The sequence below is a fragment of the Pygocentrus nattereri genome, chromosome 6 (genome assembly GCF_015220715.1).
Source record: "Pygocentrus nattereri isolate fPygNat1 chromosome 6, fPygNat1.pri, whole genome shotgun sequence".
Classification (NCBI taxonomy): domain Eukaryota; kingdom Metazoa; phylum Chordata; class Actinopteri; order Characiformes; family Serrasalmidae; genus Pygocentrus; species Pygocentrus nattereri.
The window spans coordinates 35093806-35119397 of NC_051216.1; the positions used below are offsets into that span (position 1 = coordinate 35093806).

Here is a 25592-nt window from a genome sequence, read left to right on the forward strand (position 1 = left end):
TAAGCCAAAATCCCTCATTCTGCTAGCATGCATTCTGACACACAGAAACAACCCAGTCACCAAGCACATTTCAGAGTTCTGCTAACTTAATAAACGAAAACAGCTACAGACATGTGGAACTTAACACAACGACGTCAGTGTTTTCAAAATGCTGCATTTTGCCCGTCCACATGAAAGCACTGTAAACAATTACCACCCCAGAGGGCATATCAAAAATCATAAACACACGTGAAAATGGAAATTCCATTTAAACGGACACATGTACTACTTATAAACCCAAGTACTTCCGTGGAGCAACAAACGTTCGTTCATCAAGTTAAATGCTAACACATGGTTGCCAGCTAAGCACACTGGACTCACTAGAGACTGTGATCTGGCACAGCTTTAAGGCGACAGTATCAGCTTTAACTCCAGGTGTGATTCAATTAAGCTTACAACTGCTCTGAATTGCTTGCTAACAAGTGAGTTTCTCAGGTGCATCCATTACTGAGAATAACAAGAGAACAGTGGCTAGCTAGCTGTCCAGTACCGTAAGAACATTTTTCAGAAAGCACCAGGTGATACAGCCTGAGTTTAACACAAGCTCCAGTATAATGCGGTTTCGAGCAGCTTAAAAACCATCACTCCCTTTTCACTGACTAGAGCTCAGCAAAATGTTTTCATTTTTAAGGAGATGATTAAAAAGTTGCTTTTTCCTCCACTTTACTGCTCACTGCTGTTCAAACAGAGCAAGTTGTTCAGGGATCTATTTAACATTTGAATCAAACTGGCTATAAAATTATTCCTCAGTGATGGTTCTTCACTTCCTTGTAGTATTATGTCCTAAAAAATATAAAACCACTAAAAATAAATGCAACAATAAGAAAAGTTTTAAAAAAAAATTCAGTTATAAGTAAAACAAGTCAAGCTTTTTGCATTCGTATAGAATATCTGAATATTCAAGATAATATCTGACAGATATAGATATAGAAAAATGTTTAATCATTTCACATCTACTACAATGTACATCATTTGCTGGGTGTTACTGATTGTTTTTTAAAAAAATTTTCAAGGTATGTCAAAAATAATAAACACAGACACTTTCTTACCTGAAGTTGTGTGCTCTAGAGGTTTAATGATACATAAACTTCAGAATATGATATGCCTTGAAACAGCACAGAGAGACAGACAGCTGATAGAGGACAGGAGTGTAACAACAGATATAGTTTCAGGTTTGATTTTCAATTGTGAGGTAAGGATTTGCAGATCTTAAATTATATGTTCCACAGGTTGGTTTGGCTCACATAAATAAAAGTTCTTCAACAGAACTTTGTCAGTGCCTGCTGTGGTAACCTCAAACAAAACAAACCCCAAACATCACAACCCCTAAAATTCATAAACACCAGAAAAAAGACCAGTCATTTAAGTGTGGGTGTGTCCACAGCATAAGCCCCACCATTTCAGTACCCACTTTAATGTGATAGGATGAAACCAAACGGCTAATTTTGTTTACTGACAGTGCGACGAAAAGAGAAAAGAAGAGAGCTCAACATAACATCTGATTTCTACGCATATTGAAATTGTTGGTGGTATCCGCCGCCATGTTTACAATGCAGCAGAAGGTCCCTTTGGTGTCATTTTATAAGAGGCAGAACAGAACAAAAAAACCCATAATCTCTGGGTTGTAAAACACTCCTAACATAGACCAACCTGAAAGCACAGGTTAATTTTAAAAAATGCTAACTTCTAAACAAATAAATAATGTGATACTATGTTGTATTGGGGAATTACCATGATACTGAATTCTATCACCATCGCACAGCACAGCATCAGTGATTCCAGCAATTAACACTAGCCCAGTGCTCATGTGGGACAAGATGCAAGATGAATGACCACAAGTGAGTAAGAGTAAAAAAGTGAGTGATGAAGAGAGAGAGAGAGAGAGAGAGAGAGAGAGAGAGAGAGAGAGAGAGAGAGAGAGAGAGATATGCAGAGTTACAAAGTTGACTGGTTTCGCCTTAGGCCCTGTCATGATCCGTCAAGTGAAAGACAAACTCGAACTATAGAAGGGGGTGTCCATCCACACTCTTACTACTCCTCACTTGCTGAGAGGGACTCATGTTGTGGCTTAACCTGTTCAGAGGGAGGTGAAATTGGTTTGCAAACAGGTTGGATCTACATAAACGAGGCTGATAAGCATTGCCCTACTTGGAGACCAGTGCGATGGAGACCCCTCACACAACTATTAAATACTGAGTGCATTGAATCCCAATTAGTCAATACAGACTACAGTATTCTACAAACTCACCAAACCCCTCTGATATATATTGTGTGTACAACGTAGAAGACCAGTTTCCCAGACCAAGATTAATCTTACATCTAAACTAAAAAAAAAAAAAAAAAAAGATTCTCCAACTGCAAGTCACTACTGGCATTGCAGTTTAGTACAAGACTAGGCATAATCCTTGTCTGGGAAACTGGCCCAGTCTGTGCTAATGAAATCCTCAGATATGATAAATATGCTCTGTCATTCAAGCAAACATTTGGCCTGAGGGCCAGTTTCCCAAATTCAGAATAAGCCTAAACCTAGACTTAACATTTAGAAGAATGTCCAAAGGAGATTCATCACTGGTGCTGCTTCCTTAGTCCAAGGCTAGGCTTAATCTACGTCCACGAAACTCGCACTGAGGCTTAAAGTCTCTACAGTGCTCAAGTTTCTTGTAAATTCGTCCGATTTTATTTGTTTCCGCTCATCTGTTGATGCGACATGTAGCTACAGTTATGTTATTGCTGCTGCCGCTGCTGTTGCGTCATCTTATGCAAACTCCGAGTAAACAGAGCTGCATAAAGGCAACGTTAGCCAAGACATGAGCCGGACTGATTTAAGTTAGAAAACTGAACTGATACAGCCTGAGCGGGACCTGTAAGAATGCTCAAACTAAAATACAAAACGTTTGGCCTGCAGCTGCAGCCAAGAAATGTAGCTAGCAGCCTTTGGCTATTTAAAGTAGATAGCTTACGTAGTTACAGCCACTAAATAGCTAACCTTACTATTCGCCAAAGCAAATACCGTAAACACCGCCCTACGCCTTGCCCAGTAAATTACACGGCTATTAGCTAGCCGGTTAAAGTACCAGCTATCTAGACTACCATGCTAAAAACTGTTAACGGTACATACATCTGGCCAGCCGGTGAAGGAATAATCTTACACTGAATTTGGCTGCTTCGTGTCCACCTTTAGGAGTGTAAACAACCAGCTTAGCCTCCTACCACTTCCACCACTCTTTAACACCAAGCTTCTTGAAAGTGAAATAGCTCAACATTCTCGTTCAAGGAAACACGAGCAGTATAAATCACACTGTGTCTCGGAGCTTTTCCCATACAAAAACACTGAACTGAAACGAGGCAGACGTCGGCTTCCTATTCGCCAGCTTCTGATTCGAATGTTCTGTTCCACCTTAAATGGTGCAGCAGTTACAATCTGGTCCTCGCATTTAAGGTGGTGCGGAAAATTCCAATTAGAGGCTGGCGAAGAAGAAGCTAACTTCAGCTTCGCGAACTGAACCGCAGCTGCCGTTAACAAGTCTCTGAGGTCAAATGCACAATCCGCCTGGCCGTAACGCATCGGGTTTTCGCTAAAATGACCACAATTCATTTCAGAACGACGCTCACCTCGTTAACTGAACGCCCGGCTAACTCGCAATGTCCCCTCGGTGTTATCCTGCCCGAGCCTCTCGCTGGTTGGAGGTGTAGTGATGTCCCAGGAATAATGAGCGCAGGGCTAGCGGACAGACCGCCGTGCAGTTGAACTGGGTCAGTGCTCCTGTCAGTCCAGCACTAGATCACAGGAGGGAGGACGCGAACATCCACAGATGGCTCGGCCGAGCTCTGACACAGCTCGAGCAGTGTTTTTCTCCTCTGTGTTTCTGCAGCGCCCAGGCTGTCCTCAACCATCAAATCGGGGGTTTCTCACTCTCCCGTTTCGCAGCCATCTTCTCTCAGGCACACACCCACACGCAGGGGACGTGCTGACGTCTTGAAGCGCGCTGCTCAGGGCTCACTGAGCCGCAGGACGCGCACTGCCGCCTATCGGAGGAAAATAGAAACACTGGTGCTGCAAGTTGTTTTAAAGGGGAATTCCACCTAATTTCAAAATGTAAAAATAATTAAGTCGTCGAATGATTTGAAATAAAACAAAGTGTGAGAGCGGTCTTGTGTGAAGTGCTCTGTTCTAGAAAAGCTTACCGAGTCGGAATTGTTCATATTGGTGAAAATAAGAATCAGACATCCAAAGCATTTAATGGCTCTAATACAGCGGTGTACAGTATTAGCCACAAAGGGCCATTGCAGCTTCAGGCTTTCATTCCTACAGCTGTTTGAAAAAAAACATGATCAGAGCGGATTAAACAAGCCGAATCAGGTGCGCTCCTGCTTGTTTATAATGACAACCCGCCACCACACCAGCACTTTGTGGATAAGATTGGACACAACTGCCTATAGCATATTTTTAACCCATTCACAGTGAAAAAAAGAATAGCTGGGCATTCAAAGACAAAACAGTCTCCAAATAAACCTTCTTATTTGAGATTTGTCACTCTTTTACCGTTATCAACGATGCATATAAAACCTCAGAAGGCATGTAGGTTCAAAGCTGTTTTTGCATAGCAAAAAAACCCAATTCCTATCACCACCTTTGTAAAATAATCTGAGTCAGTTTCTCTATAATGCTCCATTTCACAATAGACCACTCTGAATTACATTTTTACATCTCAACCATTAAGTTATGCAGTAAAAATAGGTGGAATTCCCCTTTGAAACATTTGTAAGAGAAGAAGGCGAAAGATATTTTCTCTTTAAAGGTATTCTACACTCACTGACCACTTTATTAGGTACCGTATCTGCACACGTATCTGCACACGTTGTCCATTTTATCAGCTCCATTTGCTACATAGGTTCACTTTGTAGTTCTACAATTACAGAATATAGTCCATCTGTTTCTCTGTATACTTTGTTTGCCCCCTTTTACCCTGTTCTTCAATGGTCAGGATCATTCTCAGCACTGCAGTGACACTGACATGGTTGTGATGTGTAAGTGTGTTTTGCTCTGGCGAGAGTGGGTCAGACACAGCAGTGCTGCAATACTGTGTCCACTCATTAACTTCTTTATTAGACAAGCTTGCCTTGTTGGTCCACCTTGTAGATAGCTCATCTACCTGTCTGTTTGTCCTTCGTCAGTGTTCAGTTTTTGACAGGATACTCTTGGTTGGATGTATGTATATATATGTATATATATTTTACCCATATAATACCTGCTCTGCGTTGGTTATGGTCCTGACTATTGATGGATAGATTATGAATCGGTGCTAAGAAATTCTACAGAAGAACAGATGGACTGCATAATTATCTTCATATAGATGGAGCTGATAAAAATGGACAATGTGTGTAGATTTTGAGTGTAGTTTGACATAAATTATTATATTAAGTATAAAATAAATAAACTAGCAACAACTTAATCATCCTACTAACAGCCATACAAACAATACTAATAATACTAAAATAATCTAGAAACCTCCTTTACATAGGAGGCAAGTATTCATAGTAGAAAGTCTGATGACAGACTGGAGGGTTGGTGAAGCCAGCTGTGCTGCTCTGATTGCCTCTCATGAGGGTTCTGTTCTTAGTGGTATATGCACTGAGTCAGTGCAAGGAATCAGCTCACCTGTGGAACCATTAGGGAATTGATGCTACAGCAACCAACATCACCTGTGCTGCACAGGTGAGCCTGCTTGTTTTTATGTAGAGGGACTTATGAGGCTAAACAATGAGTATGTTGAGTCTCCAGCTAGAAGAAAACATACACATATACCATACTGACTGCTTTAGATCAATGTATTTGCGTACATGTATGAGCGAATGCTCTTATTGTCTTTTCTTTTTAGGATCATGCTCCTCAATCAGATCTGTCCCTGCTGATTAGCATTGGCACTCTACTGTAAGCTAGAATGAATCGTTGGACTAAAGTTCTTAACTGGCATCGCATGCACAAGGATGGTGAAGTGCAAGAAGAGAAAACACAAGGTCAGGGAGAAGAGAAGAAGAAAGACGAGAAGGAAAAAATCAAGTAAGTGTTTCTGATATGGCATCACATTACATTTCAGTTTTAAAAACAGCATATAAAGCATCATGCACGTCCAGACATCACATCCATTCCTCATTTCTTAGGTAGTTTGCACTGTTTTCCATGTAATTACTGGCAAAAATAGATCTTATGATATAATAAGCATAGCAAATTAAGGATTAATTTATTAAGGATTTAAAATAAATTAAATTAACATTTTTTGACTTACTGAGTACAGTTGATGTGTGTGTGTATGTATATACATATATATATATATATATATATATATATATATATATATATACATACACACACACACACACACACACACATATATATATATATATATATATATATATATATATATATATATATATATATATATATATATATATATATATATAAATAGATAGATAGATATACAAACATACATACTATATAAATATTTATCTCAATTGTACTCACAGTCAGTCAAGATGTGTTTGATGTGTGCATGCAGATCACAATATGCCATACAGTGTCAGAAACCACATAAGCAAATTCCAGACCTGGCAAGTCTGAAGAAAAAAATTTGTTGTAGGGATGGCCCAAACAGCATTTTACAGGCTTTGAAAGGTATCTCTAAGCAAGTACTCAAATGCCTATTCTTAAAACCACCCTTAAAAACAATAACAATTATTTTAACCATAGTTATAAATATTATATTTAAGTAGCATTGAGGCAGAAGAGGATGCAGGCAACACTGCACATATATAATGGAGAGCGAGGAGGCGAATGCACGTGCTGAGATAAGCAAGAGTTATTAAGGGCAAATCCAGGGTCATAGTCTAAACGGTCCAGGTTTACATAGCCAACACGGATAGATCGGGGGGCAGACATGACAGACAAACCAGGTTCCAACAGAACAAGCAGAGCAGAACAGAACAAACAGAACATTCAACACAGCAGATAACAAAGACCAGCAAACACAAGGGGCCAACACAGGGCTTAAATACAACAGGGCTGATGAGGGACAGGTGGAAACAATCAGGAAATGAGGGGGCTGGACCAAAACAAACTCACATGGGCTAAACTAAAACACAAACACATGGACAGGACTGAGAGGGGCCAATTGTGACAATCGTTATAGTACAACTAATAGACTAACTGTAACTGTGTGGACTTTTTGTGTTTTCTTTTTTCTCTCTTTTGCTCGCTCTCTCTCTCTCTCTCTCTCTCTCTCAGTTGGAGGGAATGGGTGGTTGATCCCTCTGGAGAGTTTTACTATGGCTGGTTGCAAGTCATGATCTTTCCTGTCATCTATAACTGGGTTATTATTATCCTGAGGTGGGAGGAAAAGATTTATAGATCAGCTTTTAAAGAGAAATCTTACTTAATACTTAATGCCTCCAAGCCTGATTTGAAAATGTAAACCATGTAAACCATGAAGATTTCTATTAAACTTAAATTAAACTTAATTTAACATGTCTGTAATTATCTAAAACTCTTGTCATCTTTGTAAAGGGCCTGTTTTTATGAAGTTGCGCACACATATCTGGCAGTGTGGCTCACTTTAGACTACGTCTCTGACCTGGTCTACATAGCTGACATTATTATCAAAGTCCATACTGGTAAGTGCAACTGTGTCACAAAATGCAAGTGTTATGAAATGTAATTTAGGTCAAATTTATCTAAAAACTGAGTAACCCTATGTACAGTGAGGAAAATAAGTATTTGAACACCCTGCGACTTTGCAAGTTCTCCCACTTAGTGGTCATGGAGGGGTCTGAAATTTTCATCTTAGGTGCATGTCCACTGTGAGAGACATAATCTCTATAAAAAAAAAATCTGGAAATCACAATGTATGATTTTTAAATAATTTATTTGTGTGTTACTTCTGTAAATAAGTATTTGAACACCTGTCAATCAGCAAAAATTCTGGCCCTCAAAGACCTGTTAGTCCGCCTCTAAAAAGTCCACCTCCGCTCCACTTATTATTCTAAATTAGAAGCACCTGTTTGAGGTCGTTAGCTGCATAAAGACACCTGTCCACCCCACACAATCAGTAAGACTCCAACTACTAACATGGCTAAGACCAAAGAGCTGTCCAAAGACACCAGAGAAAAAATTGTAGACTTCCACAAGGCTGAAAAGGGCTACGGGGAAATTGCCAAGCAGTTTGGTGAAAAAAGATCAACTGTTGGAGCAATTATTAGAAAATGGAAGAAGCTAAACATGACTGTCAATCTCCCTCGGACTGGGGCTCCATGCAAGATCTCACCTCGTGGCGTATCAGTGATCCTAAGAAAGGTGAGGAATCAGCCCAGAACTACACGGGAGTAGCTGGTCAATGACCTGAAGAGAGCTGGCACCACTGTTTCCAAGGTTACTGTGGGTAATACACTAAGACGTCATAGTTTAAAGTCATGCATGGCACGGAAGGTTCCCCTGCTTAAATCAGCACACGTCCAGGCCCGTCTTAAGTTTGCCCATGACCATTTGGATGATCCAGAGGAGTCATGGGAGAAAGTTCTGTGGTCAGATGAGACCAAAATAGAACTTTTTGGTCTTAATTCCACTCGCCGTGTTTGGAGGATGAAGAATGATGAGTACCATCCCAAAAACACCATCCCTACTGTGAAGCATGGGGGTGGAAGCATTATGCTTTGGGGGTGTTTTTCTGCACATGGGACAGGACGACTGCACTGTATTAAGGAGAGGATGACCGGGGCCATGTATTGCGAGATTTTGGGGAACAACCTCCTTCCCTCAGTTAGAGCATTGAAGATGGGTCGTGGCTGGGTCTTCCAACATGACAATGACCCAAAGCACACAGCCAGGATAACCAAGAAGTGGCTCCGTAAGAAGCATATCAAGGTTCTGGAGTGGCCTAGCCAGTCTCCAGACCTAAACGCTATAGAAAATCTTTGGAGGGAGCTCAAACTGGCTGGCCTGGAGAAGATCTGTGTGGAGGAATGGGCCAAAATCCCTGCTGCAGTGTGTGCAAGCCTGGTGAAAAACTACAGGAAACGTTTGACCTCTGTAATTGCAAACAAAGGCTACTGTACCAAATATTAACATTGATTTTCACAGGTGTTCAAATACTTATTTGCAGCAGTAACATACAAATAAATTATTAAAAAATCATACTTTGTGATTTTTTTTAGATTATGTCTCTCATAGTGGACATGCACCTAAGATGAAAATTTCAGACCCCTCCATGATTTCTAAGTGGGAGAACTTGCAAAGTCGCAGGGTGTTCAAATACTTATTTTCCTCACTGTATATCCTTCTAAAAGTGAAGTAAACAATAGCATTAAAAACAGTCAAAAACTAAACTCTGTTAGTTACAGTGAAAATGTAATTAGCGTTATTTTAAGTAAATTTTTAAGTTATTTCAGTTAATACAGTTTTCCACTTACCCCAATGAAGTTGATTAGCTGTAATAATAACATTGTTATCAAACACAAGAACTCAATAGTCACCCAAATAGTCTGTAAAAAAAACACCAAAATGTCTCTCAAACTGCTCAAACCATGTTCAGGTCTTCATTAAAGTCGTGGTGAATTGCTGTTGTGGTTTAGAGTACAGTAGAAGTTATTGAAGTTATTGTGAACTAGAAAAAATAAACAAAACTTCATCATTATGAGCAGCCATTTCAGACAACCACAAGAGCTGGTTTTGCAAAACAGGACTGATGTATTATGGTCATAGACACAAACACTAATTCAAGATCAGCGCTTCTACTTCTGAGTTTTTTTTTCTGAGCACAGCACCTGCCCTCTAAGGTGCCTGCATGCAGTTTTATTCTTTTTTATAGTTTACAATAACTCAGGGTCAGGGCTCTGTGCAGGCCACTGGAGTTCCTCAACAGCACATCTTCATGGACCTCATTTTGTGGCTGAGCTATTATTGCTCCTTTATTCTTCTATTTAACAATCCTCACACTTACACTTGACTGGTATTTTAGCAGAGGGGAAATTTCATGAAATAACTTGTGGCTAAGATGTTGTCCTAAGACAGTGGCATGTTTAAAGTCGCTGAGGTCTTCAGTGCAACCCATTCTACTGCTATGCACTATGTTTGTCTATGGAGACTGCATGGCTATATGCGTGGTTTTGTTTATCTGTTAAAAATGTGTGTGACTGAAAAAACAACAACAATAATAATAATTATAATAATAATAGTAATAACAATAATAATAATAATAATAGTCATTTACAAGACAAATCTGTACATTGTTGTCTTTTTTAAAAAAATGTATGGCTATTATTATTATTAACACTATCCTAACATGATTATCTATATAACCTCTGTCTAGCCAGTGTTCATCACTGGGTGTCTTGCTGAATAGGTTGTTGGATTGATCTGTTTTGTGGTCCACAGGGTTCATGGAGCAGGGCATTCTAGTGCGTGATCGGTCTCGTCTGAAAAAACGCTACCTACGATCATCTCACTTTCGGTGGGACATGGCCTCCCTGCTGCCCACTGACCTGCTCTACCTGCAGCTGGGCATCCAAACACCCCTGGTCAGGGTAAACCGTTTCCTGCGGTCAGCCCGCCTGTCAGAGGCTTTGGACCGCATGGAGACTCGAACGGCCTACCCTAACGTTTTCCGCATTTCCAAACTCATGATCCTCATTTTCATCCTCATCCACTGGAACGCATGCATCTACTTCTCGCTCTCCAACTACATTGGCTTTGGTGTTGATGAATGGGTCTACCCCAACATCTCGGATCCTGAGTTTGCTTCCATGAGACGTCAGTACTTCTACTCCTACTGGTTCTCCACTCTGATCCTCACTACAGTGGGCGACACACCTCAGCCACAACGTGAGGAGGAGTACCTTTTCATGATTGCTGACCTGCTGATCGCAGTGCTGGTGTTTGCCTCTGTTGTGGGGAATGTAAGCAACGTGATCATGAACCTGCAGAACCGAGACAATGTGTTTTTCCCCAATCACGAGCTGGTGAAGGGCTACCTGCACAGCCGGAGGATCACCAAAGAGCTGCAGGGACGTGTTAACAACTGGTACCAACATCTACACATCAACAAGTGCGTCTTCATGTTTAAAGTCTTAAAGGAGAGCAGTTATGTTTGATGTTAGATTATGTTGCATTGGGCTAGAACTTTTGGGGAAATAATATGGTCTTTATCAAAGCCAATTCAGAGAAAAAGGAAAAAACTTTTGTAGTCCAGTATCAAACAGGGAAGCTCCCAAGAAGCATGATGTGCATGGTCTATACATTCTATAGCTTACACAACAGAAACAGCAGCAGTCAACGTATTTCAATGGGATTATTTTTACATGGGGAGGTGGGAGGATGTAATTATTACTGCCATGTCTTAGAGATTTTAGCCTCATCTGAATGCTCCGTGTCAGTAATTTTTATGAATGAAAGATTCCAGTGGCCATTATCTACTATAAAACAAAGCTAAGAAATAATTCTAGTTTCTATTAATCCTGTGCTATGTGCTATTTGCCATGTCAATAAATATTCAAGTGGAGGAGTTCAAGTATCTTGGGGTCTTGTTCACGAGTGATGGTACAAGGGAGCGGGAGATTGACAGGCAGATTTGTGCTGGGTCAGCAGTGATGCGGGCTCTTTACCGGTCTGTTGTGGTAAAGAAAGAGCTGAGCCATAAGGCAAGGCTCTCGATTTACGGGTCGATCTACGTCCCCACCCTCACCTATGGTCATGAGCTTTGGGTAATGACCGAAAGAATAAGATCACGAATACAAGCGGCCGAAATGAGTTTCCTCTGCAGGGTGTCTGGACTCTCCCTTAGAGGTAGGGTGAGAAGTTCAGTCATCCGGGAGGGACTTGGAGTAGAGCCGCTGCTTCTTCACGTCGAGAGGAGCCAGCTGGGGTGGTTCGGGCATCTGGTTAGGATGCCTCCTGGACGCCTCCCTCGGGAGGTGTCACAGGCAAGTCCACCTGGGAGGAGACCCCGGGGAAGACCCAGGACACACTGGCGTGACTATATCGCCCAGCTGGCCTGGGAGCGCCTCGGAATCCCCCTTAGAGAGCTGGTGGAAGTGGTTGGGGAAAGGGAGGTCTGGGCTTCATTGCTTAGGATGCTGCCCCCGCGACCCGGACCCCGGAGAAGTGGAAGATAATGGATGGATGGATGGATGGATGGATGGATGGATGGATGGATGGATGGATGGATGGATGGATGGATGGATGGGATAAATATTCTTTCTCAAGTGCATTGAAGGCACTTCAAAGAAGTATTTACTTGTTTTTTTCTTCTGGCCAAATCAAGCCAAGAGTCCCTGTCCTAACTTAGGTGTACGACTCCAAATCCAAAGCATGCAAAAAAAAGTTTTAATTTATGCAGTAATGTTGGCTGTTGGCTAGAAATTTCTACACTATTAACAATGCTATAGACTGCATTCACTAAAGAGAGCTAGGTCAGGGGTTGACAACATAATATGACAACATAAATGTCAAGCATGTCCTTTCAACAAATGTCAAACCACCTTGGCAGCGACAACATTTTCTGCCCAATTTACCATCTTAGTCGTAAATATGTCTCAGTAGGCGTGTAGGCTAACAAATTAAATATAAACAAAAGCATGGATTTACTTTGCTCTACTTTAAGGTTTAGCTCAGCTGATTTTCTCGTATCTCTGGCAGGAAATTTCCACAAATGTAGAGTACCGGTAGTTTCTTGTAAAATGTCTCTCAATGTTTTTAACGAGGCTGAAGTCAGCTTTTCGTTTGCCAGCTTATTTATCACATTTTCTTGTTCCGCCTTAAATGGTGCCTGAGGTGCCTGAATGTAACTGTTGTACCATTTAAGGTAGAACAAGAGGACAATTCCAACGAAACACTTTAGCTTCATGACTTTTTAGTGTTTGACTCGTTACAAATTAAACATCAGGAAACCAGCTCAAGTGCTTATGAACACAAACAAGTCAAGTTGTCTCTGAATTATACATATTCATCTTAAATCCTTCTGTTTGCCATTTCATTCGACACTGGGAGATTGTTGTTGTTGCTATGGTGACCAGCAGTCTGCGTGCTGATCTTGAGTTAAATGTTGGTGAATTTGCAGACATAGCCTACATTAATTTGAGTGTTAATTATTGTTAAAACCATGTTAGAACAATCAGCAGAGCTTTATTTTACTGGAAAGGACAATCATTTTATTTTTACCTAAAAATGTAATTCTGCTGTTGAGCCACAACAGGGTAGTAAAAGCCTTGCATGAGGTTCCAGAGCCACATATTGCTGAACCCTAAGCTAGGTGGATAGTTATAGTAAATAAAATTATGATTAAGTCAAATGTCTAGCAATGCATAAATCAAGCAGCAACTCCCATCTACTCCCATCCCATCCATTCTAATTTATTACAAGATTTCTTATGCTATACCAAAACTTTCCCATCTAAACTGTTTCTTGTCCAAATAGTACTTTAAAGTTTGCTACTTTAATACAAAACTCTTTCATGGAGTAGCAATGGTAAATCAAGCAACTTGTAGGAATTGTTAGGTTGTGCAGTTCAGACATAGTCATGCCTCTTCTAAGCTAAAACACAGCCAAAGAATTCTGGGTGATTAAGGAATTAAAACAGGTAATTCCTCTAGACCTTTGCCACAAAATATCTTGATTTTTGTCCTGAATGTTTAATTCCACTTTAAAGGAAAAGTTTTCAAAGATTTGGCACAAAATGGTCCTCCCATAAGCTTCAGTGACACATCCAACAACACAGCAAAGTTGATTTTAGAAACGCTGCTAATGTTGTAGTGCAATATTCTCCAGTAGTCGTATTGATATTATTATTGTCTTATGGTAAGAAATTAATAACAATAAAAAAAAGAACACATGCTTATAACTGGCCTTGGGCTATTTTAATCTGGCAGAGAAATACATGAGACCAAATCCAGTACAGCCTGAATAGGCCTACAGGCTATCAGGCTAATGATTCTATACTAAAATGTAATTGTTTTACATTTTTTATTAACTTTTAATTACAATGAGTCACACAAGCACATAAGTAAGCAATGTTGCTGCCCTATTGTTTACTTGTGGTGGCACTAGACAATTTCACTGTGTTTTTCCTGTGCATTTCTTTGTCATGAAACCAACAGGAAGCCATTTTAGCACATTTTCTAAATTGAAAAACATGAATTTCCAAAAAATCAAGAATCTGAAAGCTAGGAATTGATGTATTCTGAATAAAATTGCTGAACTTATCTGAATTGGTGGAGTTTATCTTTTATGACTTAACATATCATATGCAGTACACCATATTCTATGAGTGTCATTTTGTGGACCTGTAATGTTTTAGTAACCACTGATTTCTTTACTGGAACAGAAAGATCACGAGAGAGAATGAAATCCTCCAGCAGCTGCCTGTCACGCTACAGACAGCCATCACTGTGAGCGTGCACCTGCCCACGCTTTCCAAAGTGACCATCTTCCAGAACTGTGAGAGCAGCCTGCTGGAGGAGCTGGTGCTCAAACTCACTCCACAGGTCAGAGAGCAAGGCCCAAGTGGTCAGAGATCAAAGGCTAATGTCATGTGTTACAACACATCTGCTGTGCTCCCTGTAGGTCTACAGCCCAGGAGAGTATGTGTGTAGGAAAGGAGATGTGGGCCATGAGATGTACATCATTAAAGAGGGAAAGCTGGCTGTTGTGGCAGATGATGGGGTCACTCAGTTTGCTGTGCTGGGTGAAGGGAACTTTTTTGGCGAGATCAGCATCCTGAACATCAAAGGTAGAAACATCCACTACTCAACATATTAAAGTTTAAGTTACATTACACAAGTTTTCGGGGCAGTCATGGGCTGGAGGTTAGGGATCTGGCCCTGTGACCGGAAAGTTGCCGGTTCGATCCCCAGGGCCGACAGTCCATGACTGAGGTGTCCTTGAGCAAGACACCTAACCCCCAACTGCTCCCTGGGCGCCGTGGATAGGGCTGCCCACCGCTCCGGGCAAGTGTGTGCTCACTGCCCCCTAGTGTGTGTGTGTTCACCAGTGTGTATGTGGTGTTTCACTTACACGGATGGGTTAAATGTGGAGGTGGAATTTCACTTAATCACTTTTACCCCATTAACAACTAAAATTCACACTCATGCTGAGTCTGTGTAGGTATAGTCTGTAGATTGTGAGGCACTCAGAGTTGACACCTGGGGTGTTTCTACACTGCTGGATATACTGGGGTGCACAGAGAATTAAGGGGGCCACAGCTCAAGCACTTTACCTGTCAGTTGTAGTAGCATAAAGCTGCATTTTTTTTCATTTATTTCAGATGCTTTAACCAGGGATAGTTGTCCAACCAACTGTAATTATAAGATCTCTTTTGTGACAAAGTGCTGGTTGATACTGGGACTGAAGTAGCTTTGGAGAAGCGTCTTTATTCTCCCTAAGCATTTATACTTTTTCATAACCTAAAGTTTTAAAACAGACCTATAAAATAAAAAGCATGGAGATGAGACGGGGTGTTTGGAGTCAAAACAGCTTAGAAAATATAATTTCAATGGATTATGGTACAGTTATGTTCCCTGACTAAAGGTACTGAGATGTACCCTCGAGGGTACCACCCCAGTGACAAGAGGAGTACTACCCCAGTGAGAGTTTTATACCTTTTTTTTCTGAGAGTGTACAGTCCTTCTTTTTTCCTCATTCTCCTTTCCCTCTCATTCCATCTCCCTCTTCCAATTCTGCTTTCAGTCTTTCTTTTTGTTTAATTCTCCTTCTGCTCCGTTTTGATTCTCTTTCCAATCCTTCTTCTCATTCTGATTCTCATTTTACTCCTTCTCTCTCTTCTTCATTGGGGCAGTCGTGGGCTGGAGGTTAGAGATCCAGCCTTGTGACCGGAAGGTCACCGGTTCGATCCCCAGAGCCGACAGCACATGACTGAGGTGTCCTTGAGCAAGACACCTAACCCCCAGCTGCTGCCGCACCTAACCCCCACGCTGCGGATTGGGCTGCCCACCGCTCTGGGCAAGTGTGCTCACTGCCCCCTAGTGTGTGTGTGCTCACTAGAGTGTATGTGGTGTTTCACTTCACAGGTGGGTTAAATGTGGAGGTGAAATTTCCCTGTTGTGGGACTAATAAGGGTCTCTTAATCTTCTGATTCTCCTTTTAGTCTTTCTCCCTGTTTCAGTTCTCCTTCCACTCCTTCTCCTCATATTGATTCTCCTTCTGCCCCTTTTATTTGTTTTTATTGTCCTTTCACTCCTTCTCAATGTTGTGATTCTCCGTCCACTCCTTCTCTATGTACTGATTCTCTTTTCACTCCTTCTACTTCTTTTGATTCACTTTTCAGTCTCTCCCTGAACCAGTTCTTCTTACAGTGCTTCTTCTTGTTCACTTCTCCTTTCACTGCTTCTCCCTGTTGTGATTCTCTCTCCACTCTGTTTTCAAATTCTCCTTTCACTCTTTCTTCCTGTTCTGCATTTTGTTTAGTCCAAAAACATCAGCAAATTCACTGTGACAACTGCTGTAGTGAGTAAAATAGTAGCCTATTTTAATACCAGGAGGGTATTTCACATACCGTTTGTATTCTAGTTTCTGTACATGTAAAGCACACTACCTTACCTTCACACTAGTGGGCTCTAAACTCCCCCATGTCTGAATATCACTGCTTTTTACATTCTATAAGCTTGTAACTGCTAATATATGTGTTGTTACTTCTTCGTTGTAGTCAGTGACAACAGTATGATATCAAGACTCACAAATTTTCTGAAAGCTGAAAAGAAAAGTAAGATACTATATAAAAAGAAATTGTACAAATATCATTGGCTAAGGAAGCTGTTGGTTGGGCTCCTGGCCCAACTTTGGCCAGCTTTGTTTTAAAGCAATGGTCATCACTCTAGTCCTGGATATCTACCTTCCTGTGGAATGTAGTTCCAATTGCAATCTGCCACATTTGCTCCAGCTAACTTCTTCTGAAGTCCTTGATTGGCTAGATTAGACACTTTGGCATAAGCTAAGGGGGAGGCAGCATGTTAGATGCAGGTTGGAACTATGGAAACTCTGCAGGAAAATAGATCTTCAGGAGGACAGTTGCTGACCACTGTTTTTAATGTATTAGTGTAGGTGTTGAAAGCCTTCATGTTACTCATTTTGAAGAGAGAAATTGGTATTGATCATTCCTCTTGCACACATCCCACTTGACCACACCCTCCACTGATGTTTTCCAGGCAACAAATCGGGCAACCGGCGCACAGCCAACATCCGCAGCATCGGTCACTCTGACCTGTTCAGCCTGTCGAAAGAGGGCCTGACAGACACATTGTCTGAGTTTCCGGCTGCCAAGCGCCTGCTGGAGGAGAAGGGCCGTCAGATCCTGACCAAGATGGGTATGCTGGAGAAGACAGACGAAGGCGAGGAGGAGAAAGAGAAAACAGAGGACAAGGTGGCGCGTTTGGAGGGCAGCCTGGAGGTGCTGCAAACCAAACTAGCCCGACTGATGGCTGAGCTGGAGTCCAGCGCCCGAAAGATGATGAGGCGCGTGGAGCACCTGGAACTGCAGACGGAGGGCTGGGAGGGCATAGTGGCTGAGGGAGCCTGGAGTGAAACGGAGGAGGAGGGAGAGAGAGATAGGGAGGTCGGGGATGGAGAGGGGGAAAAGGAAGAGGAGCCAGAGGGAGAGCGGGGAGAGGGGGATGGGGGAGAAGAAGAAGAGGGAGTGGGGAAGGATGTAAAAGAGAAAAAGTGATGGATAAAGAAGGCATGTAAAAAATGAGACACAACTTATTATTTGAAATCATGAGCTACCATACTGAACGTAATAACATGCCAGCACTTCCTATGTAGGGATTACAATTATAGTTTTTTTATTTATTCATTTTAAAACTTTTCTGTCTTTTACTATCATTGTCTTTTCACTGTTTAAATATATGTCCTTATCTTATGACATATTATCATACATATATTATCATATACATCATTGATCCATATATATATATGTATATACCACATCTCCATTTTTGACATTTGCAGTTTTTTATATAATTTCAGCGTAACCGTTACCCGTTAAGGTGTATGTAAATTTCATGATGAATAGACCAAAAGAAATTATTTTCTTCCAAAAGAAAATGACTTGGAAAAAAAGTATGGTTCCATTGACTTACATTAAAAGTAAGGTAGGTTTTTTTCCTTCTCCTGTAAAGTGATTACCATTTTGGGGTATGAGGTTTTCTTCCAACAACAGCGATATATTACATGTCATTACATATTGTATCTTTTCTGTGTTTTAAATCTGCCTTAAAACTGTCCTGCGGTGATCATTAAAGTTGAATTGAACTGAAGTGAACTGTAGTGATATATATGCAGTCATGGCCAAAAGTTTTGAGAATGGCACAAATTTTGGTTTTCGCAAGGTTTGCTGCCTCAGTTTTTTTAGAACCTTTTGTCAGATGTTTATATGGTATAAAGAAGTACAATTATAAGCATTCCATACAAGTGTTAACTTTTTATTGACAATTACTTCCAGTTTAAGCAAAGACTTAATATTTACAGTATTGACCCTTCTTCTTTAAGACTTCTGCAATTCGCCTGGGCATGCTGGATATCAGCTTCTGGGCAAAATCTTGAATGATGGCAACCCATTCTTGCCTAATCAGTGCTTGGAGTTGATCACAGTTTCTGGGTTTTTGTTTGTCCACCCTCTATTTGAGGATTGACCACAGGTTCTCAATGGGACTGTTTCCTGGCCATGGACCCAAAATTTCAATGTTTTGTTCACCAAACCACTCAGTTGTCACTTTTGCCTTGTGACATGGTGCGCCATCATGCTGGAAAAAGCATTGTTCATCTCTGAATTGCTCCTAGGTCATTGGGAGAAGTTGCTCTTGGAGGATGTTTTGATACCATTCCTTATTCAGCTACGAGATGGTCACCACAAGTGCAGAGCTTGCTCAGGAATGGCAGAGGGCAGAGGTGAGTACATTGGAATGCGCAGTGAGACGAAAGCTTTTGAAGGATGGCTTGGTGTCAAGAAGGGCAGCAAAGAAGCCACTTCTCTCCAAGAAAAACATCAAGGACAGACTGACACTCTGCAGAAAGTATAGAGATTGGACTGCAGAGGGCTAGGGTAAAGTTATTTTCTCTGATGAAGCCCCCTTCAGACTGTTTGGGACATGTCACTTCTAAATGTTTCACAGCTTACTCAGCCACTTTAGAAATCTAATATAAAGTATACATACTAAACCTTTTAGAACTTCAAACTAACCATTGTATCTTATGTCAACTGATCATGCACTTCTGGCACTTACAGTGATCAAGAAGAGGTGTTTAAATTTTGTTTTGTAATTACTGGCAGTTAATTGAAGATGCTGAGTGCACAATCCAGGACACGAAACTGAATCTGAAGTCTCAATTTGAGAACCTGGCTTAGAACTCTGTGAAGCCCACTAACAGTGCAACAACCTTCTTTGAACACTAGGCGGCAGCAAATATTCTACTTTCTTCTGTTCTTTCATTTCCACTGACACACCACAAACCACACACACACACACACACACACACACACACACACACACACACACACACACACACACACACACACACACACACACACACAGAAACAGCAAGTGTGTGTACATATACATTCATTCAATATATGGCAAAGCTCGTTTCTGCATTATTCTTGTTTAGCTTGCTGTATATATACACACATGTGCACACACACACACACACACACACACACACACACACAGGATGGCTAATACAAACTGTGTACCAACAAATGGGTATCAACAAACATCAGTTGGAGCTTTAAAGGAGGGGTTTCTGGTAAAGTGGCCAGTATCTGTATACAGTGATCTCTTGTATAGAAGGACTTGAGAGTGGCTGAACAGATGGATGGGTCTTTAATGTTTATGTCCATAAACATTCAATGAATAAACATTAAAGATAATTTTAAATTGTAGTGTACAATTTTATTAATCCCAATGTTCAATATATCAATAATTCCACATATATCAATGTTCATTCAATATATATCAAAGTTGATTATATATACAGTTCTTCTGGTGAATTAGCTTAAATCCTACATTTGATTGAAATAAATTTATTCTAAGATAAAAACAAAAATCTTCATCAAGAAATTATTTTTATAACCAAATCACATTTGCCACTATTATTGGCAGCCCTGCATTTAATACTTTGAACAATCTCTCTTTGCCAATATAATAGCTATTAGTCTTCTCCTGTAACATCTCATAAGGTTGAAGAACACAGAGCAGGGAATTTGAAGCTATTCCTCTTAGAATATCTCCTTATTGTCCAGAGTTGTAGGACCTTTCTTGTGCACTGTGCTCCTTAGCTCACAGGTTTTGTATGGGGTTTAGATCAGGTGGCTGGGGCAGCCATGGCAGAAGCTTGATTTTATGTTCAGTAAACCATTTTTTTTGTTGATCTGGACATATGCATTGGAGTGCTTGTTGCCAAAAAGCTCAGTTTTTGTTTCATCTGACCATAGAACACAGTTCCATCGCAGTAGCATTTACTGCCTTTTTTTTTTTTTTACTGGATTTTTTGTTTTTGCCCCTCTTACTTCCCTGCTCAGTGTGCATGGGGGGAAATAAACTTGCGTCCTCATCCAGAAAAGTTTTTCACAGTTCCAGGACAATGGAACTTCAATTATTTAAACATTGCCCTAACTGTAGATATGGGCATCTTCAGGCAAGTAATTACTTTTATAGTCATTGTGACTTATCAGGGTCAACAAGCTTTTTCTTTATTTGAATTGTTTGTTAGTCTTTCCCATGTTAAAGAATGACTAAGAGAATTTGACCTCTATGTAACCTCATGTATATTCCCCAGTAAAACAGGAAGTCATGGATTATTCATGGAAGTTCATTCAACGTATATACCAAAATTGATTATATATGCAATAAAGTACATTTTACATATCAATGTTAGTTAAATATTTATCTATCTATCTATCTATCTATCTATCTATCTATCTATCTATCTATCTATCTATCTATCTATCTATCTATCTATCTATCTATCTATCTATCTATCAATGGAATGTATGTAGAGATTATATAAAGAATATATATGGATTCCAAAGTTTTCAAGTGTGATTCCAAACATTTTAATGGTTGCAGGCTATATTTCACTGCACTCTGCCCAAATATCAAATTTATTCACTTATTATGTGCCCTTTTGTATCCCAAAATGAAACTAACAGTAATCTTTTACTTGCCTTTGTTTATGCCTGAGTTGTGTCATAGTTAGTAGTTTAACTGGTCACAGAGGCAGTATTAGTGGATAATAGAAGTGCAGTATCAATGCTTGTGAGGACCTGTTGCAACACAACAACCTGGAATGGTGATGGCTCATTTCAGTTATCTATATATGCATAGCAAGCATGGCCTCAGATACTGAGGGCAGAAAAATAAGTTATTAAGAGTATCTTAAAAAGCCAAGAAACCACTGAAGTGTTTATAGTTTATCAATAACTAAACTGGCTCAGTTAAGTTTCTATGGTTAAAACAAAAACAGTGATCAGAGATTCATGCTGCTTCTGGACTTGTGAAGAATGAAGAGTGAAATGTATAGAATAGAGTTCTGTATCAGTTCTTACTGTCAGAATATACAGAGAACCTCCTGCAAAATTACAGAACAGAATAAGCTTAAAGTTTTCACATTTTTTCGAAGGCTTGTATTCAGTTTCTCAAAGAATTCTGCAGGGATATTTTTTCCACTCCTCCAAGGTCCAGTCTTGGTCAATAATTAGAAAATTATTAAATGTTTCTAATGTTTACACAGTAGTGTTTTCATGCATTCTGGATCATGATGCCTATTTTGTCCTTTTAACATATTACTGTACATAAAGTGTCTGCAAGTATTTACTGTATGTCATACAAGAGACATTCCATAGAGCTTAAGCTTTGTCAAACAATTCATCAATCAATGTAAATCTATATTTATTGCCACATCGCTGTGATTATTCGGGATGCTCCTCTGGGTTTCCAGAGAAAACTGTGAAAGCACAGATATCAAACACCACGTTGTCAGTTATTCCCTCACAGGTTTAGTGCTACATATAAGCTAAAGCTAATTTAGATGGACTGTTAAGCAAAGCTGTTACATTCCAGGGACAATTTTTTCCTAACATTTGTTGCATTAATTGAAACTCATTTTCAAAAGCAGACAATTCACATTTAATTTCATAGGCTGTCAATGTAAGTTTATTATAGATTAAAACATGACTGTTTTTTTCTGGCTCTTACCATTCATGTGAAAAAAAGTGAAAAAACAAAGAGGCAGTTATTGACAACTCTATACCCACCAAACCAGAGGTGTATTTTTCTGAATTAAGCAGGAGGCCTGAGTGAGGCTGTCCCGAGGCAACTGCTCTGCTACAATCCTCAGAGGGACGGGCTGCACTCGTTTGATTCATTTTTCGCCTGTCAATCTCAATCTGTCATGGATTACGTCAATTTAAGGGGCACAATTCTGCAGCAGTGGGTACAGAGATAGCATTCATGAGGAGGAGGAGGAGCAGATGGCTCCTAATTGCTGTGAGGTTAACACAGAGTCCATTTTACGCCTCCCTACGGCCTCGGGTGTGTCGCTCTTGTGCAAGTGCAGGTGTGATTGTTTTTCATTGTCTTTTGCTTTAATCCCAGTATCACTCAAAGAGCATTGGACTCGAGATGTGAGGAGAGTTTTGAACAGATGCACTACAAAAGTGTCCACAGCAAAATCCTCAGCATTGAATTAACACAGGTGTGGGAATTATCCACTACAAGATGGAATGGATGACAGACCATCCGCTCCGAATTGTATGCTTATGAAGAAAATTTTAGTGCATATTGCACTTTTAGAGTGTCGCATTAACATCTTCAGTACCACCACAACGCACACTAATACACCACCACCATATCAGTGTCACTGCATTTCTGAGAATCATCCACCACCTAAATAGTACCTGTGCTGTGATAGTCGTAATCATTGAAAAGCAGGGAAACAAAGTAAGCAGAGAAACAGATAGACTACAGACTTTAATTGTAGAACTACAAAGTGCACCTGTATAGTAAGTAGAGCAGATAAAATGGGCAAAGAGTGGACAAGGAGGTCTACTTTATTAAGGGCACTTAATTAAATCAGTGTATATATACATATGTGCATCTATTTGAGCAGTTTAAGACTACAAACATAGTGAAATGTTATATCTATAATAAATTATAATATAACTATATTATGTATAATATATTTATATCTATAGGTGAGGTAATCCTGCTTGGTATAAGAGGAGCATGCAGGACAGGTTGAGTCCTTTATTCCCAAAATGCATCAGTAAAAAATTCAACATAAACTTCCTCAGCAAGCAATTGCTGAGGCCAAAGAAGAAAAGAATCACCCAGAAGATTACCACTGTAAAGTTCAAAATCCAGGGTCTGTCATTGTATGGGGGAGGGGCGTCTTATTGGGTAATTTACACATCTGAGAAGGAACCATTAACAATGAACATTTGGGTAAAATATGCCTTTTTCGACAATGTCTTTTTGACTGCTTTACTTATTTTAACATATTAATGCCAAGTGTGACTGTATAATCAGAGTGTCATGCCTCGACCGTCTCGGACGAAAGACGACTCAATCTCCCAGAACGCTCTGGGAGATCACATGATAGAGCAAGGAGATTCAGACTCAGCTTGACAGACTCCAACCCCCAGAATTCTACACAGGATTACATGACACCACAGTGGTCCTATCAGAGATCACAATCCCCAGACTATTGACGGTTCACACCTGTGCCTATTTACAATGATGAGGCACTAGAGTGTATATAAACTCAGGCTGAACTTTCTAACGTTGTGAAGTACTGTATCTATGCAATCACTGAGCGTTCTGCTTCTGTTTTGTTTGCCTTTTCCGTGTATCGACCTGTTTTCGTGTATTTCCTGATTTAGATTTCTGCCTGACCCTTTTGTATTCTCCCTTCTCGGATCTGACCTGTGTTTGACTATTTTTGCCTGGACTCCAACTTTGATTTGTGATTTGCCCTTTCTGGATATTAAAACCTCATATCTTCTTATCCGCAAGCGTCTGGTACCCTCGTCACATAGAGAGTGTGGATGCTAGACTGGCCTGGCTGCAGCCCAGAACTGTCTCCTATTTAAAATGTGTGTCTTATTAATGTCAAAATATAACATCAATGGCCTTGTACAGTTGCACAGCTGAAGACTTCAATAATAAAAAAAAATCAGTAATAAAAGATTTTGCTATCAAAACTAGACACTGGACAGTGTTTGTGTCTTCAGTCCCCAGATGTTTATTAAGAGTTGTTAAATGTGAAAAGGTGAAGTAATACAGTGCTTTGCTTCTGTCCCAACTTTTTGGAATGTATTATAAACAAAAATTGGGCATATATTAATAAAAAACAATAAAGTTCATCATGTAAAACATCAAATATTGTGGTTTTGTACTGTTTTCAATTGAATACATGTCCAACAGAATTTACTGATGACTCCTTTCTGTTTTTATTAGTGGTTCACATACTGTCCCAACAGTTTCTGGTAGTTAAAATCTCACAGATGTTTGTACTTCAGAATAAAACTTTTTGGATGCGAATATATAGATTTATATGATTTATCTTTATTAGATTTAGATTTGAATTACATCATATTATTAGAATGTACCATAGATACTTAACAGTGATTTCAGCAATGCTTTGAATGTGTACTCAATTAGTAGAAAGTAGACAACATTTCAGGATCTGGCTTTAGAAACTGCCCCAAACCTGTGAGTCTGCAGGAAAGCATTAGTACACTACACTACAAATCTTCCACTACACTACTAGAAAGAAACCCATGTAAGCTCCCTCAGAAAGTTAAGCAGGCCTTCTCTCATTCCAGCAGCACCTGTGATGGATGAATCAAATATCATTGGAAATTGGAATAGGAAACATGTATAAAAATTCTATTGTGATTGCAAGTTAAACTGAGATCTGAGAGCAAACGGGGCAGGTGTGGGGATTCTCCAATATGAGCTACAGCCCGTATCTCTCTCTCATACACACACACACCCACCCACACACACACACACACACACACACACAAACACACACACACACATACACACACACACACATTCACAGGAATCGTGATGAAAGCCCATCTGCTCAGAATTGTATGTTTAGAAATGAAATTATGGTGCATATTGCACTTCTATTCATGTGCCATGCAGTATTCTGTGTGTTTTTGTACCTTACCAGAGCAAAAGTGCTACAACAAACGGTATTTATACATGTATTTATATATGCCACTGTTGTCGGAACAAAACCTCATATCTCTAAAATGATAACTTTAAAAAGAAGGAAAAAACATACTTTACATTTAATGTAAGTAAATAGAACCAGACAATTTGCCAAGCCATTTTGCCCATTTGTTTTGGTCCATTCTTCATGAAATATAAAAATATAATTAACATGATTTTGCTAATTATCCTCCCCATATGCAGCCAGTCAGCCGAGACATGTTTGGTGTCCAAACTGACCCTTTAGTTGTACAAGGAGATTCACTCGACAGAGG

At 40.0% G+C, this 25592-nt stretch overlaps 2 protein-coding genes across 2 annotated transcripts in view; one reads left to right on the forward strand and one right to left on the reverse strand.

The window, feature by feature from the left end:
- The window catches only part of fam160a2 (family with sequence similarity 160 member A2), a 58382-nt gene extending 54383 nt beyond the window's left edge, over positions 1 to 3999 (reverse strand). The window contains exon 1 of the mRNA XM_017706553.2: positions 3652 to 3999. The gene's annotated coding sequence lies outside the window, so the exon portion shown is untranslated. The remainder of the gene's footprint in view (positions 1 to 3651) is intronic.
- A 1982-nt stretch (positions 4000 to 5981) lies between these two features.
- cnga4 (cyclic nucleotide gated channel subunit alpha 4) lies at positions 5982 to 17759 on the forward strand. The gene is made up of 7 exons (XM_017706555.1): positions 5982 to 6100; positions 7322 to 7423; positions 7601 to 7707; positions 10463 to 11132; positions 14406 to 14565; positions 14645 to 14810; positions 17242 to 17759. Exons 1-7 carry the CDS (start codon positions 5982 to 5984, stop codon positions 17757 to 17759), a joined length of 1842 nt encoding a protein of 613 aa, XP_017562044.1.
- Positions 17760 to 25592: the final 7833 nt, after the last annotated feature.